Source organism: Salmo salar, chromosome ssa14 (assembly GCF_905237065.1).
Source record: "Salmo salar chromosome ssa14, Ssal_v3.1, whole genome shotgun sequence".
Lineage (NCBI taxonomy): Eukaryota > Metazoa > Chordata > Actinopteri > Salmoniformes > Salmonidae > Salmo > Salmo salar.
Genome location: NC_059455.1, coordinates 3,888,362 through 3,904,385, shown reverse-complemented (window position 1 = coordinate 3,904,385; position 16,024 = coordinate 3,888,362). Strand labels below are relative to the sequence as shown.

The 16,024-nt window shown below is 39.1% G+C and overlaps 1 protein-coding gene across 9 annotated transcripts in view; it reads left to right on the top strand.

The window, feature by feature from the left end:
• Positions 1-16,024, top strand: part of amph (amphiphysin) — a 132,944-nt gene that overhangs the window by 79,557 nt on the left and 37,363 nt on the right. For all 9 annotated transcript variants that reach the window (XM_014139119.2, XM_014139120.2, XM_014139127.2 and 6 more), the window contains exons 8-10: positions 3,201-3,276; positions 10,128-10,210; positions 13,689-13,827. In XM_014139119.2, the coding sequence (XP_013994594.1) occupies positions 3,201-3,276; positions 10,128-10,210; positions 13,689-13,827 (298 nt within the window). The remainder of the gene's footprint in view (positions 1-3,200; positions 3,277-10,127; positions 10,211-13,688; positions 13,828-16,024) is intronic.

Below are 16,024 nucleotides of genomic sequence, written 5' to 3'. Positions count from 1 at the left end.
GCCTAACCAGATGGTGACTAGCTAGGTTGCCAAATGGAGCCAACTGCTATTGTGCAATGAATTGGACTGTTAATATAACTGTCTATTTAACAAAAGAGACCTGTCTTCCAAAATCTCTCTAGAAGTTAAGAGGCCATATCCAAATTTAAGACAGGCCAATAAAAATAACTACATGTGTAGTGGATCTGGTGTAGCGGTTTAAGCTCCCGATTCCGGACCACATATGCTCCCTGTACACAGAGGTCCCAGCCCCAGCTCAGCCACATTTCCCGCTGTACTGACAAAAATCCTTAAAAATATATACATTCTAAATATACAAAAGCTGTGGGATTGGATTTCCTTAAGTGAAAATCTTTGGGGAAACATTCTAGATCTTTTTGAACGTTGAATGCCTGGAGATTGGAGTAGTGATTAACATCAAGCATTCTGATTTAATTTAGACAATGACTATACAACTGGTTACTATAATCTGTTTGTGCCATTAGGATGGTCACATGCTGCCTCTTATGTAATTGACAGGTTCACATTGTTAGGTGTGACTGTCTTAGCATTATCAAAGCACATACAGTATACTGTACCTTAATCCAGTGCTTTTAGTTGATTCTGATTGTTCTTAAGCTTGTTTGCGTATCTGGACTCTAGATCAAGGATCTCAATGGTTAACAATAAGTTGAAGACCTTAATTGAAATGCAATTACTGTACTGAAGATTACTCACTATTCATGAATGAACTTCATTAAAGTTTCAAATAATTATTTTCCCTCATCAATCTACACAGAATGCCCCATGTTGACAAAGCGAAAACAGTTTTTCTACAACTTGATTTGAGTCCAACTGTGGTAACATCAATTAACTGGACATGATTTGGAAAGTCACACACCTGTCTATAAAAGGTCCCAGGTTTGAAAGTGCATGTCAGAGCAAAAACCAGGCCATGAGGTCGAAGGAATTGTCTGTAGAGCTCTGAGACAGGATTGTGTCGAGGCATAGGTCTGGGGAAGGATGCCAAAAAATGTCTGCAGCATTGAAGGTCCCCAAGAACACAGTGGCCTCCATCATTCTTAAATAGAGGAACTTTAGAACCACCAAGACTCTTCCTAGAGCTGGACGCCTCTGCCAAACTGAGCAATCCAACCTGACAGAGGTTGAGAGGATCTGCAGAGAATAATGAAACTCCCCAAATACAGGTGTGCCAAGCTTAGAGCTATAATCGCTGCCAAAGGTGCTTCAACAAAGTACTAAGTAAAGGGTCTGAATACTGTGATATTTCATGTATTTTTATTTTAGAAATTGGCAAAAAATTCTACAGTCCTGTTTTTACTTTGTCATTATGGGGTATTGTGTGTAGAGATAAGGAAAAAAGATATTTAATCAATTTTAGAATAAGGCTGAAATGTAACAAAATGTGGAAAAGGTGAAGGGTTCTGAATACTTTCCGAATGCACTGTAGCAACTAAATGTGCTGTGGGTGTGCGTCACAGTGGCAGACTTACCATTACGCAACTCAGACAATTTCCTAGGGCCTCACATCATCAGGGGGCCTCGTGAACTTGGCATAATTTTATTTAATAATACATACAGTAATAGAAAGAGCTAAGACTCTTTCTATTTCCCCCTACAACGCTTAAAAACTGCGCAGGACACATTAGAAGGGAGTGTGACAAAACCGTTAAGAGGTCTTTCCAATACCTTTTCTGATGCATTTCACACACTTTTGGAAGCAAATAAAAATTGTTACACCTTTCCCATATTCAAGTAATTTTAAATATTTTCTTATTAGCCTTATGAACATAGAAACTTGGTTGCAGTTTGTATCTGTGCTAGAATGGTTAAAAATCAAAAATCTGACCACATTTTATTAGTCACACGTGCCGAATACAGTGAAATGCTTACTTACAAGCCCCTAACCAACAATGCAGTTTAAAAAATATGAATAAGAAATAAACCAGATAGAATGTATGTAGAAATGATAATGGACCTGTCATATTTAAAAAAAAACTGCCTTTCTTCTGGCCCACAAATTGCTTTCAACAACAAAAAAATAGGTTTGTCCCTCCATTGAAATTATGTGGTGATGTAAAGACCTTTTACTAGTGAAGGGCATTTTAATTCTTTTCAGGAAGCCTTTTCATTCTGCTTCGTTCAACTAAAAGAGCCAGTTCCGAACAGCTCTTCTTTCAGTAGCCATGATTTTGTTAAACAGTCATGGGGGCCTACAAATCACAAAGTCCGCCCCTGTGTGTGTTTGTGTGTGTATGTGTGTTGCCATCTTGAGCAGCACCAAGCAGCACACTGGCTGCTCACTGGAGAGGAATGCTTGCAGCCGTGGTTACCTAATCTGTCCAATGAGAGGCATCCTCTCTCTACAATGCCCTCTAGCACTGCTCTGGGTGGAAATTGCAGTGCTTTTATTTTTAGCCCTATCATTACAATGACAGTCATCCTTTTGTTAAAACATCTGCTTCAACAGCTGAGCTACAGTATATGTGTTCAGGATACGTGTCAGAATCAATTCAACCCCTGTATGTGTTTGTGCGTGTGTGTGTGAATGAAGGACCACAGGTATCCTGCCTGCTTCATTGCAAAATGACAAGAGTTGAGCAGTGCTAGAGGGCATTGCAGAGAGAGGATCCTCACAAGGTCAACACAATGTTTGTTGACCTTTTTCTGAAATTGGCACTTATTGCTTATATGTTCAGAAGAAAGATGTGCTAGGAGTTCACCTAAATCGCAGCAACAGATCGCAATTTAAAATACGTATATCTAACATTTTGCGAACTGGTTGGTAAACACTGTATCAATCAGTCAAATGTATTTTGTAAAGCCCTTTTTACAGCAGTTGTCACAAAGTGCTTTACAGATACCCAGCCTCAAATCCCAAAGAGCACAGTGGCCAGGAAACTCCCTAGAAGGCAATAACCATGTACAGTATAGGGACTGTAGTTAAACAGCGTTTTGTATCTCTGACCACCAGTTTGATATGGTTTAATTTTTTTGAAAAGTGTTTGAAAAGTATATTGTTATGGTAACTGTTCATTCGAATGTATGGAATTCTTTAGTCTAACAGCATTAGCCTTACAGCTGAGGCTGTCAATTCATAAATGACTTCCATAATTTAAGAGCTCCTTTAGGGCCTTAATGAAGATGTTTGTTGGTGAAAAAACATCACCATGGTAACAGATGTGTTTTCCCCCTTCCAGCCGAGTTGGTTTTTACGTGAACACATTCAAGAACGTGACGAACCTGGAGGCCAAATTCCATCGGGAAATCTCTGTGGTAAGTAACAAATATAGAAATTCTCAAGGCTATTTGCTTTATGCGGTGGGTGGTGCTTTTGAAGGTTGGGTCTCTTTCTTCTGACATTGCATCAACACAAGGGATAAAGTACAGTTCAGTATGATGATATACCATGAGGTTTACCATGGGTGTCTCTGAATGTTCATCTACAGTATGCTTAGTGTATCCAAACATATATACAGTGGCAAGAAAAAGTATATGAACCCTTTGGAATTACCTGGATTTCTGCATAAATTTGACATAACATTAGATCTGATCTTCGTCTAAGTCACAACAATAGACTAACACAGTGTGCTTAAACTAATAACACACAAATTATTGTCTTTTTCTTGTCTATATTGAATACATAATTTAAACATTCACAGTGTAGGTTGGGAAAAGTACGTGAACCCCTAGGCTAATGACTTCTCCAAAAGCTAATTGGAGTCAGGAGTCAGCTAACCTGGAGTCCAATCAATGAGACGAGATTGGAGATGTTGGTTAGAGCTGCCTTGCCCTATAAAAAACACTCACAAAATTTGATTTTGCTATTCGCAAGAAGCATTGCCTGATGTGTACAAAAAATAAAATATGCATGAAATGAAATGTATGCATTCACTACTGTAAGTCGCTCTGGATAAGAGCGTCTGCTAAATGACTAAAATGTAAATGTGAACCATGCCTCGAACAAAAGAGATCTCAGGAGACCTAAGATTAAGATTTGTTGACTTGCTTTAAGCTGGAAAAGGTTACAAAAGTATCTCTAAAGCCTTGATGTTCATCAGTCCACGGTAAGACAAATTGTCTATAAATGGATAAAGTTCAGCACTGTTGCTACTCTCCCTAGGAGTGGCTGTCCTGCAAAGATGACTGCAAGAGCACACAGCGCAGAATGCTCAATGAGGTTAAGAAGAATCCTAGAGTGTCAGCTAAAGACTTACAGAAATCTCTGGAAGATGCTAACATCTCTGTTGACGAGACATCTCTGTTGACGATACATAAAACACTAAACAAGAATGGTGTTCATGGGAGGACACCATGGAAGAAGCCACTGCTGTCCAAAAAAAACATTGCTGCATGTCTGAAGTTCGCAAAAGAGCACCTGGATGTTCCAAAATATTCTGTGGACAGATGAAACTAAAGTTGTGTTGTTTGGAAGGAACACACAACACTATGTGTGGGGAAAAAAAGGCACAGCACACCAACATCAAAACCTCATCCCAACTGTAAACTAGGGTGGAGGGAGCATCATGGTTTGGGGCTGCTTTGCTGCCTCAAGGCCTGGACAGCTTGCTATCATCAACGGAAAAATGAATTCCCAAGTTTATTAAGACATTTTGCAGGAGAATGTAAGGCTATCTGTCCGCCAATTGAAGCTCAACAGAAGTTAGGTGATGCAACAGGACAACAACCTATTTGACAGATGTAAATCAACAACAGAATGGCTTGAAGAGAAGAAAATACTCCTTCAGGAGTGGCCCAGTCAGTCCTGACCTCAACCCGATTGAGATGCTGTTGCATGACCTCGAGAGTGGTTCACACTAGACATCCCAAGAATATTGTGGAACTGAAACAGTTTTGTAAAGAGGAATCGTCCAAAATTCCTCCTGACTGTTGTGCAGGTCTGATCCGCAACTACGGAAAACGTTTGGTTGAGGTTATTACTGCCAGAGGGTCAACCTGTTATTAAATCCATGGGTTCACATACTTTTTTCCAACCTGCACTGTGAATGTTTACGCGGTGTGATCAATAAATAGATGAAAAATGATTATTGTTTGTCTGTTCTTAGTTTAACCGCTTGACCAACCTCAAGCACCAGACAGTGAAGATGACCAAGTAACTGTAATTCTTGTTTTCCAAAACAATCATCACCGCTCTTTACTTCTATAGCCTAATTGTGGGCTTACATCATATCACATTAGCCTTGATCATATATATATATATATATTTAAATGTTCTGATATCTTTCCACCATTCACTAAGACATACACCAAATGACCAATTCAACAATTTATTAAAATGGAAATGGACAAAGGAGCATGAAAATTACAGCTCACGATGATGATGATGACTTCATGTGCAATTGAAAATGTCAATACACAAGACGTTTAGATGTGTCTCCTTGAGCAGCATACATTTTTTGTAAAATGTAGAAATATTTACCTAGAAATAAAGGGTTTATATTAAGGTTTTGCTGCACTTAACACTTGTAATTAGAACATTAAAATCCTTTCACTTCAAATATGGGCTGAAAACCTAGCATTATAGCTTCAGATTTGCTCCTCCATTTTTCGTAATAACACCTCTCTATTTCACCTCTCTTCCTGTCAGTGATCAAGAGTGAAACATTATAATTTAGGCCTTCCTCTTTCCTTCAGGAATGCTAGTCAATCATAATTTGTTTGTTTGTGTGTGGGAAATATCAGAGGGAAGGCAAGCCTGTGAACCAGAACTTCTCAGTTCTCTTTTTCTCTGGTTTGCCATTGAAATATTGAATTCTGAACATAGTCATAGAGCTTCAGAATACCAATGTGAATATGTTACTAAGGCAAGTCAGGAGAATGCTATGAGAGTGACAGAAACGGCTAACGCCATTTTCGTTAACCTTTGATAAATCACCTGAAATTAACATGCCAGTACTGTGTTGGACTGAATGTACAACTCTGTGTCCTCTGATGAACACTGGTTCAGGGGTCCACAGCCATATCAAATCAAAGTTTATTTGTCACCTGCGCCGAATACAACAGGTGTAGACCTTACAGTGAAATGCGTACTTACAGGCTCTAACCAATACTGCAAAAAAGGTATTAGGTGAACAATAGGTAAGTAAAGAAATAAAATAACAGTAGCGAGGCTATGAAAGTAGCGAGGCTATAACAGTAGCGAGGCCACATACAGACACAGGTTAGTCAGGCTGATTGAGGTAGTATGTACATGTAGATATGGTTTAAGTGATTATGCATATATGATGAACAGAGAGTAGCAGTAGCGTAAAAGAGGGGTTGGCAGGTGGTGGGTGGGACACAATGCAGATAGCCCGGTTAGCCAATGTGCGGGAGCACTGGTTGGTCGGCCCAATTGAGGTAGTATGTACATGAATGTATAGTTAAAGTGACTGCATATATGATAAACAGAGAGTAGCAGCAGCGTAAAAGAGGGGTTGGGGGGGCACACAATGCAAATAGTCCGGGTAGCCATTTGATTACCTGTTCAGGAGTCTTATGGCTTGGGGGTAAAAACTGTTGAGAAGCCTTTTATACAGGGGTACCGGTACCCCTGTATATAGCCTCGTTATAGGTTATATTTTATTTTGTAAATATTTTCTTAACTCTTATTTTTCTTAACTGCATTGTTGGTTAAGGGCTTTTAAGTAAGCATTTCACGGTAACTTTTTGTGTTCAGTGCATGTGACAAATAAAATTGATTGATTTGGCGTGCGTCTGTCCACAAGAGATTAATTTCAAAGATAATTGTGTCTCAAGATGAAGTCCATGTTTTTGATACTGACTTTAGATATTTCATATTTTCCATGTTGTAGTGCACTGGGATGTAAAAGATGCATAAGTGTACTGTTGGAAGGACGTAGCATTTGCCGATTCTGAGTATGAGTCAGAGTCACCGGTTGCTTATACTGTATTATAGGAGTGGTCACTGGGGTCAAGATTTCTAAAGAGATGTAGCCTGGGGTGGACACATACTGTGTCGGCGTGAGTTGGGATACGGCCCACAGCCTTCATTTTTAATACATATGTTTAGCTACACGGATCCGCGAGATCAGGATGGTAGTACAAGACTTAGTAACTGTATGATATCTCTAGAAATGTAGAATAAAAAAATGTAGAGTGGTGTAGTCCAACATTTTTTATTTTATTGAATAGAGACAGTGAGAGAGAGACAGGAAAGTTGGAAGAGAGTTTGTGTCAGAAGGGAGTGGGGCAGGTGGCCTAAGGTGGTCTAGCGGTCTGTGCCGCAGCCTACGGTGTCGACATATGTTTGAATCCGGCACACTGCCCTTTGACACAACCTCTCTCTATCTTTCCCCACTGTCATCCTCTCTCTCTGTTCAATAAAGTCAGAAAATACCTACAAATATGTATGAAAGCTCCCAAGATCAGGATGGTATTATGAGGCTGACACCATGGCTACACTGGCCATTGTGTGCATGTTTATTTTGTCAATCCCGACCAGACGAGATCCTGACATGCAGGTTAAAATACCAAAACCAACTGTGAACCAACTATATTCATTTGGGGACAGGTCAAAACACCCATAAAACATTCATGGACATTAAAAGCTAGATAGCTGTTGCTAGTAGTTTGTCCTGGGAGATGAACATTAGCTGTTTTCTTGTAGAATTTTGACTCGTTTGTCTTTCAAGCAACCTAGTGTGGCTGTATCTTTGTGAAAACCAGTAAGGAGATGGGATTTTTTTAACCTTTATTTCAACAGGGATGTCATATTGAGACAAAAGTCTCTTTTGCAAATGAGCCCCGCACAACACAAAAACATAAAAATACACAATATACACATTAAGATACAAAACTCTCATTCAAAGGATGACTGAAATAGGCCTGGATCAGACTTCTTGCAAGTGGTTTGAAAATTATCTCTCAGATGCGTGATTTTTGATGGTGTCAAGTCTAGTTTCCTGGATATTACAAAAGGCGTACTGCAGGGGTCAGTACATGGACCTGTTGTCTTTACTATTTATATAAATAATATTGGTCTATCTGATGAAACTTGTAATATCCATCTGTACGCAGATGACACTGTTATGTCTGCAATTGCCCCAAATGTTGACCAGGCTATGTGACTTTGTTGCCTTGGTTGGTTTAAAAGTTGTACTTAATGCGGGCAAGACTAAATATACGTTGTTCTCAGATGAATGACGTATTTATTCATTGGATGGTTCTCCCATTGATTGGGTTCCCACCTACCGTAATTTCCGGACTATTAAGCGCACCTGAATATAAGCCGCACCCACTGAATTAAAAAATATATATATTCTTTTGAACGTAAATAAGCCGCACACGTCTATAAGCCGCAGGTGCCTACCGGTACATTGAAACAAATGAACTTTACACAGGCTTTAACGAAACACGGCTTGTAACAAAAATAAATAGGCTTTAACGAAACACGGCTTGTAAACAAAAAATTAGCAGTAAGCTTTAGTTGTCTTTTTGCACTGAGTCAATTCCTCACGCTGCTGTTTCCAACGTCTTATCATCGACTCATTAAGACCAAGCTCCCGTGCAGCAGCTCTATTTCCTTTTCCAACAGCCAGATCAATCGCCTTCAACTTGAAAGCTGCATCATATGCATTTCTCCGTGTCTTTGCCATGATGAGGGTGACAAAATGATTACCGTAATCAAAATGATGGGAAGTTTGAGAGCGCTCGATTTAATCTAAACAGTAAAGAAAAAAGTTGTTTGACCTTAACCCGTTCGGCAATTTCATTGGTCTAATGAAAGCTTCATGCCGCCAAAAAACTGAGCACGTCACAGAATGTTTTTTGGGAGAATTTTTTTTTGAAAGTGGGTAAAATCCATATATTAGCCGCGTCATTGTTTAAGCCGCGAGGTTCAAAGCGTGGGGAAAAAGTTGCGGCTTATAGTCCGGAATTTACGGTATATACATTTCTGGACATCTGGATTGGCAAGGATTTAATGTTTAAAGAACATGGATGAGCTAGTTAAAAAGCAAAGATTTAATGTTTAAAGAACATGGATGAGCTAGTTAAAAAGCAAAGATTTCATGTTTAAAGAACATGGATGAGCTAGTTAAAAAGCAAAGATTTAATGTTTAAAGAACATGGATGAGCTAGTTAAAAAGCAAAGATTTAAAGTGGGCTTCTTTTTTCGAAAAAGATCTTGCCTCTCCCTAAGTAGCAGGAAGCAGATTGTAGAGTTTACTTTCCTGACAGTTCTTGACTATGGTGACACCATTTACAAGATTGCAGCAGCCACTACTGTTAAACATTTGGATGCCATCTACCATAGCGCCCTTTGCTTTATCACTTCATCCTGTATCCAAAGGTTGGCTGGTCCTCATTAAAGTCCCGTAGATCACTTCATTATTCCCTTTTTGTTTACAAAGCTCTACTACACAAGCTTCCAACTTTCCTAACTTAATTGCTAACGTATAAAAGAATGAGCTACCGAACCCACTCGCAGGATTGGTTAACTCTTGAGGTCCCTCTGGTCTTGACAAATTTAGGTGAATCCTCCTTTAGTTTTAGTGCCCCCTATTGTTGGAATAACCTACAAAATTCCTTGCATCTTGATTGCCTGGTGCCGCTAGGGCGATTTAAGACTCTGGTGTTGAAGCAATTCATTGAGGATTGCAGTTGTTTTGCTTGATTGTGGTGGTTTATTTGTTAAAATTGTGATATTGAGGTTGTACCTTGTGGTTATTTGTAATGTAAAATTTTTTTTCCCTGTTTCTGAGAAAATGTTTGTATCCGGGGCACCATTGGGAATGAGACCTTGGTCTCAATTGGGCTAAGCTGAATAAATAAAAGTTCATAAAAATAATAAATAACAGTGACTACTTCATGCTGATATTTAGTAGTTACTGACTTTTCTTTTGCTGGCTGTTGTTTATGATTGGACTGAATGGGACAGGAAAGGAACTAGGCAACATAGCGGAATTGATGCACTATGATAAAAGAAGTATTTCACTATTGGCAACTGGCCCCCCTTATATAAATTATATTGATATGGTATGGCGATACGTGCGAGGCCCATGCTAACGTGTAATGAAAGGAGGTGGATTTTCTAACTTTAACACTTTTATCACTTCAACATTTGTCTCTCTCTTTCCTCTATCTCTCTCTTCTGGCTGTTGTAGCTCTGTAAGCAGCTGTATGAAGTGATGACCAAGCTGGGAGAGCAACACTCCGACAAAATGTTCACCATACAGGGAGCGCCCAGGTGAGCAGTTTCTATTTGTCAGCTTTAATATTGGAGATAGATTATGTGTTCTATCAATGTAATTGTCTGCATCATTTCCAAACTCCCACATATTTTTTTCTCTTTAAAAAAAATATATATTTTCCTTCTTTATTATTTTCCCCTAACCCTACCACCCCTCCCCTAATTGGAGTAAACTAATGGACAACAACACTTAGGCTTCTACTTCCAGCTTATTACCTTATTACTAGAGCCAAGGGCTGTTGTAGTGCATGTGGGATCAAATTATATCAAAAAGGGTAAATCGGAGCTAATGAAACAGGATTTTATTGAGCTGTTTAACACCCTAAAAGGCTCTGAAAAGCAGCCGATTATCTCTGGTCCCATGCCGTCGCTGGGTCACGGCTGTGAAAGGTTCAACGGGCTCTTAGCACTTCATATCTGGCTTAAAGACTAGTGCCACTCTGTTGGCATAACTTTTATTGACAATTTCAACACTTTTTGGAAACAAAAGATGCTCTACAGCAGGTATTCCCAAACTGGAGAACGGGGTACGCGCAACGCCGTCGGGGTATGCCAAATAAAAATGTGATTCACATGAAAAAAAAAATATTTACACTACCGTTCAAAGGTTTGGGGTCACTTAGAACTGTCCTTGTTTTTGACATTTTTGAATTGATCAGGACTACAATGTACATTTACATTTCAGTCATTTAGCAGACGCTCTTATCCAGAGCGACTTACAATAGTGAATACATACATTTCATACGTTTCATTTTCATTTCATGCATTTTTATTTATTTATTTTTATTTTTTTTGTACTGGCCCCCCGTGGGAATCAAACCCACAACCCTGGCGTTGCACACACCGTGCTGGCGTTGCAAACACCACGCTCTACCAACTGAGCCACAGGGAAGCAATGTAGACATTGTTAATGTTGTAAATTACTATTGTAGCTGGAAACAGCTGATTTCTTTTATGGAATATCTACATAGGCGTACAGAGGCCCATTATCAGCAACCATCACTCCTGTGTTCCAATGGCATGTTGTGTTAGCTAATCCTAGTTGATCATTTTAAAAGGCTAATTGATCATTACAAAATCCTTTTTCAATTACGTTAGCACAGCTGAAAACTATTGTTCTGATTAAAGAAGCAATAAAACTGGCCTTCTTTAGACTAGTTGAGTATCTGGAACATCAGCGTTTGTGGGTTCGATTACAGGCTCAAAATGGCCAGAAACAAAGACCTTTCTTATGAAACTCGTCAGTCTATTCTTGTTCTGAGAAACGAAAGATATTCCATGCGAGAAATTGCCAAGAAACTGAAGATCTCGTACAACGCTGTGTACTACTCCCTTCACAGAACAGCACAAACTGGTGCTAACCAGAATAGAAAGAGGAGTGGGAGGCCCCGGTGCACAACTGAGCAAGAGGACAAGTACATTAGAGTGTCTAGTTTGAGAAACAGATGCCTCATAAGTCCTAAACTGGCAGCTTCATTAAATAGTACCCCCAAAACACCAGTCTCAACGTCAACAGTGAAGAGGCGACTCCAGGATGCTAGCCTTCTAGGCGGAGTTCCTCTGTTCAGTTTCTGTGTTCTTTTGCCCATCTTAATCTTTTCTTTTAACTTGGCAAGTCAGTATTTACAATGACGGCCTACACCTGTCAAACCCGGACGACTCTGGGCCAATTGTGTGCCGCCCTATGGGACTCCCACTCATGTCCGGTAGTGATACAGCCTGGATTCGAACCAGGGTGTCTGTAGTGACGCCTCTAGCACTGAAAGGCAGTACCTTAGACCGCTGCACCAATGTAATACATTTTAGAATAAGGCTGAAACGTAACAAAGTGTGGAAAAAGTCAAGGGGTCTGAATACTTTCCAAACGCACTGTAGATGAGCTGGTTAAGAAGCTAAGATTTAAAGTTGGCTTTTTCTACAGAAACAGATCGTGCCTTTCTCTAAGCAAATGGAAGCAAGCAAAAAAGGTTGTCTGGACTAAAGACCCATTGATCTCTACATTACTCCCTACGCCATACTTCATAAACTTCCATCTAACTTTGCTGTTGAAGTATAGTCACCTGAGTTGCCTGATCCATTTACAGGATTGGTTCCTTGAGGTTCCTAGGGTCTGCACCGAGCTAGGTAAATCCGCTTTTAGTTTTAATGCACCGTATTGCTGGAACAAAATTCTAAATACATTTCATCTTGATGTCCTGGTGCCATTCTGGCTATTTTAAAGTATTGATTGGGAACTTATTTGTGGATGAATGTTTTCTGGGTGATTTGTGATGTTTTATTTGTGGTTTTGTATTTTAATGTGTAGATATATTTATTTTGTGTATAATGTGTATTTTTATATTGTATTATAAAAGGCACATTTGGAAAAGAGACCGAGTTCTCAATAATAATGTCTTCCCTGTCAAAATAAAGATAAAATAAAAAATATATAAGGAAATCAGTAAATTGAAATACATTAATTAGGCCCTAATCTATGGATTTCACATGACTGGGAGTACAGATATCCATCTGTTGGTCACAGATACTTTAAAAAACAATTAAGGGCATGGATCAGAATATCTGGTGTGACCACCATTTGCTTCATGCAGCGCGACACATCTCCTTTGCATAGATTTGATCAGGCTGTTAATTGTGGCCTGTGGAATGTTGTCCCACTCCTCTTCAATGGCTGTGCGAAGTTGATGAATATTGGCGAGAACTGGAACACGCTGTCGTACACGTCAATCCAGAGCATCCCAAACATTCTCTGGTTCAGATGTGCCCTTGAGCAAGGCACTTAACCCTAATTTGCTCCCGGAGTGCCGTACTACTATGGCTGACCCTGTAAAACAACACATTTCAATGCACCTATCCGGTGTATGTGACAATATAAACATCTTTATTTGCCATTCTGTCCAGGTCTCTCTTAAAAAATAGATGTTTAATCTCAATGAGACTAACCTGGTAATATAAAGGTAAAATATTTATTTATTTTAAACCTCTTTTACAAACCTATTAGCATTAGCTAATTTGTTAACATTGATCTTGTGTTGATTCCCAGGGGTCACAATTAGAAGGTCCACACCCAATTCCAGTAGTCTATGGCTAATGTATTCTATTTAACCTCATTCCATTATGTTGCTTGATACAAATTGCAACCCAACATCCAAAGGATTATGTGCACAGGGAATGTTTCTCACATGTGCAACATTTAAATGTATTTTAATTTAAACTTTTCAAATGAACTAAATAGCTGTCTATCTGTGGACAGCGAGTTAGAGTATAATTACTTAAATAGCATATCATATCCCAGTTTAATCCCAGCATTTGCACCCTCACCATTGTGAACCTTTCACGTTTCTTTTAAATGACAATAATAGTTTTTCCCCCTCACACCACACGTATAGACAAGCCATATTCCTTGAGTTAGCCTTTCTCCTGTTGGCGCGTGTGTTAATGAGTTATTAATGTTTATGTTTAATCCTCTTTACCTCAGTGATTCAGGACCTCTGCGACTCTCTCGGGCCCCCTCGCCACCGGACAGCGACAGTGACGAGAGCCCAGTGGACATTCCTAACCACATGCTGGCGCCTGCCTCTCCCGGCCCGCCCCGGCCCAAATCTCCTTCAGGCCAGGTATGCCTTACCCCAATACACTCATATTAACAGCCACAGGAACTCATACTTCAGTCCCGGATGCAGGTATTTGTTCCACCTTAGCACTAGCACACCTGGTTCAGCTAATCAAAGCCTTTATGATTGGCTGATTAGTTGAATCGTGTGTTTTCCATTGGCTAGATCAACAAAGTCCACCCCTGTTGGTAACATGCTCTAACCAAACGCATGTAGCGCCAGACCAAAGTATTTCAGTATACTGTGTGACGCTCTAGTCTACTCAGTTGTACACTATCCATGTACAATTACACCACCGCGAGTGTTCCTTTGACGTATGCTAACCAAACACCTGTTCAGTAGTTTATATTCATTTCCAGCTAATTCTGGTTCAACAAGAGATAATAAAATTTGAAGTCAAACTAATCAATGATAGCCTGTTTATTTGAGAATCAGATTTTTTTTTAACCCACTGTAGTTGTAGAGGCAGTTTGAGATCATATTGACTTGTTATGGCTCTATTTTTTTCCCTCGCACTTTGTATGTATTGTTATAATGGTGAGTAATAATGTCTCATGTGGTGTCACATTCATTTTTAAACACCATGGTTTAACTATACTAAGAGTAGTGTTATATTTAGGTTGCGATGTGTTGATAGTTATGAAGGTACTGTGTGTGTGTGTGTGTGTGTGTGTGTGTGTGTGTGTGTGTGTGTGTGTGTGTGTGTTCGTGCGAAGAGGAGTGTCTTAATAAACCAAAACACACTACCCCACACAAATCTCCCTATAGGAACCCAAAACCAAGAGTTTTGTTTCCCAAATGCCAGACTTAAATGCACTTGTTGTCTTGGATGCCAACAATATTGTTGTTCTTGGATGCCAACATGGAGAACAGTGCCTTCAGAAAGTGTTCAGACCCCTTGTCTTTTTCCACATTTTGTTACATTACAGCACTATTCTAAAATGGATTTTCAAAAAATAATCCTGAGCAATCATACAGAAATGTCTTCCTATTTGTTAAGTATTAATTGCTAACTATTAATATCAAACAAACCAGGTAAATACGTAATTTTTCTGTCACAAATCGCTGCCAAAGGTGCTTCGAGGAAGTACTGAGTAAAGGGTCTGAATACTTATGTAAATGTGATATTTCCGGGGTTTTTTATTTTATAAATTAGCTAACATTTCTAAAAACCTGTTTTCGCTTTTCATTATGGGGTATTGTGTGTAGATTGATGAGGATTTTTTAAAAAATCAGTTTTAGAATAAGGTGTAACGTAACAAAATGTGGAAAAAGTCAAGGGGTCTAAACACTTTCCGAAGGCCCTGTATAGACTGCAGAACTCTCTGTGCATCTACGGTTCTACGATACATACACCACCACCAGACTAACATTTCTTTTGCACAGTTGTACCAACAATTTTTTGTGCTTTTGATGTATAGTTTCTGTTTTCCACACCTGACTACTTTTGAATATTAATTTAAACACATTTTAACTCTACAAGGACCAATCCAATCAAACATTGCCTGTATTTCCTGAATCAAATTTGAACACAGCACAGTTTTTTTGGTAACGATTTTAGTTGTCTTCTCATGTTCACCTGTCCTTGGCTTTGTCTCTTTCCCTGCACATTGCATGTGATGTGCCATGGTAAGTTAGCACGTCACATTCAGTATGTAGATCCCTGACTAGTATGAGTAGTAGACATGTTTAGCATTAGCATGTTTACCTATCAGTGTTTCCTAAGGCATTCAGAGGTACTACTACACTACAGTATCTACTTCATGGTTATCTAACCATTGTTCATATTCTGATTAAAACAAACCAGAATGTATACAGTTTACTTACTACAGTCAATTATATTTCATATATTCACATGATAAAATGGATATGTTCTGTGAGCCCATTTTATTTGTAATGCCATGGAAATTCCCTGAGCAATAGATAATGTGGGAAGATTTCCTTTACTGCTATTGCCTTGGCAACCAAATTCACCATTAACCTCTTTAAGTACTCATGCAAGTCATACATATATATCTGTAAAACATCTTCCAAAGAGCAAGTTGTATAAGGTTCAGTGGTTATAAACAAATCTTATCACTCTCCTATGATTTTCTAGATTGCCATAGTATAGTCACATGTTGAATACATGTACAGCACAGTCAATTATGATGTGAGATACAGGTGAATCAGTGAATTGCAGTATGTCTGACATGGAGTG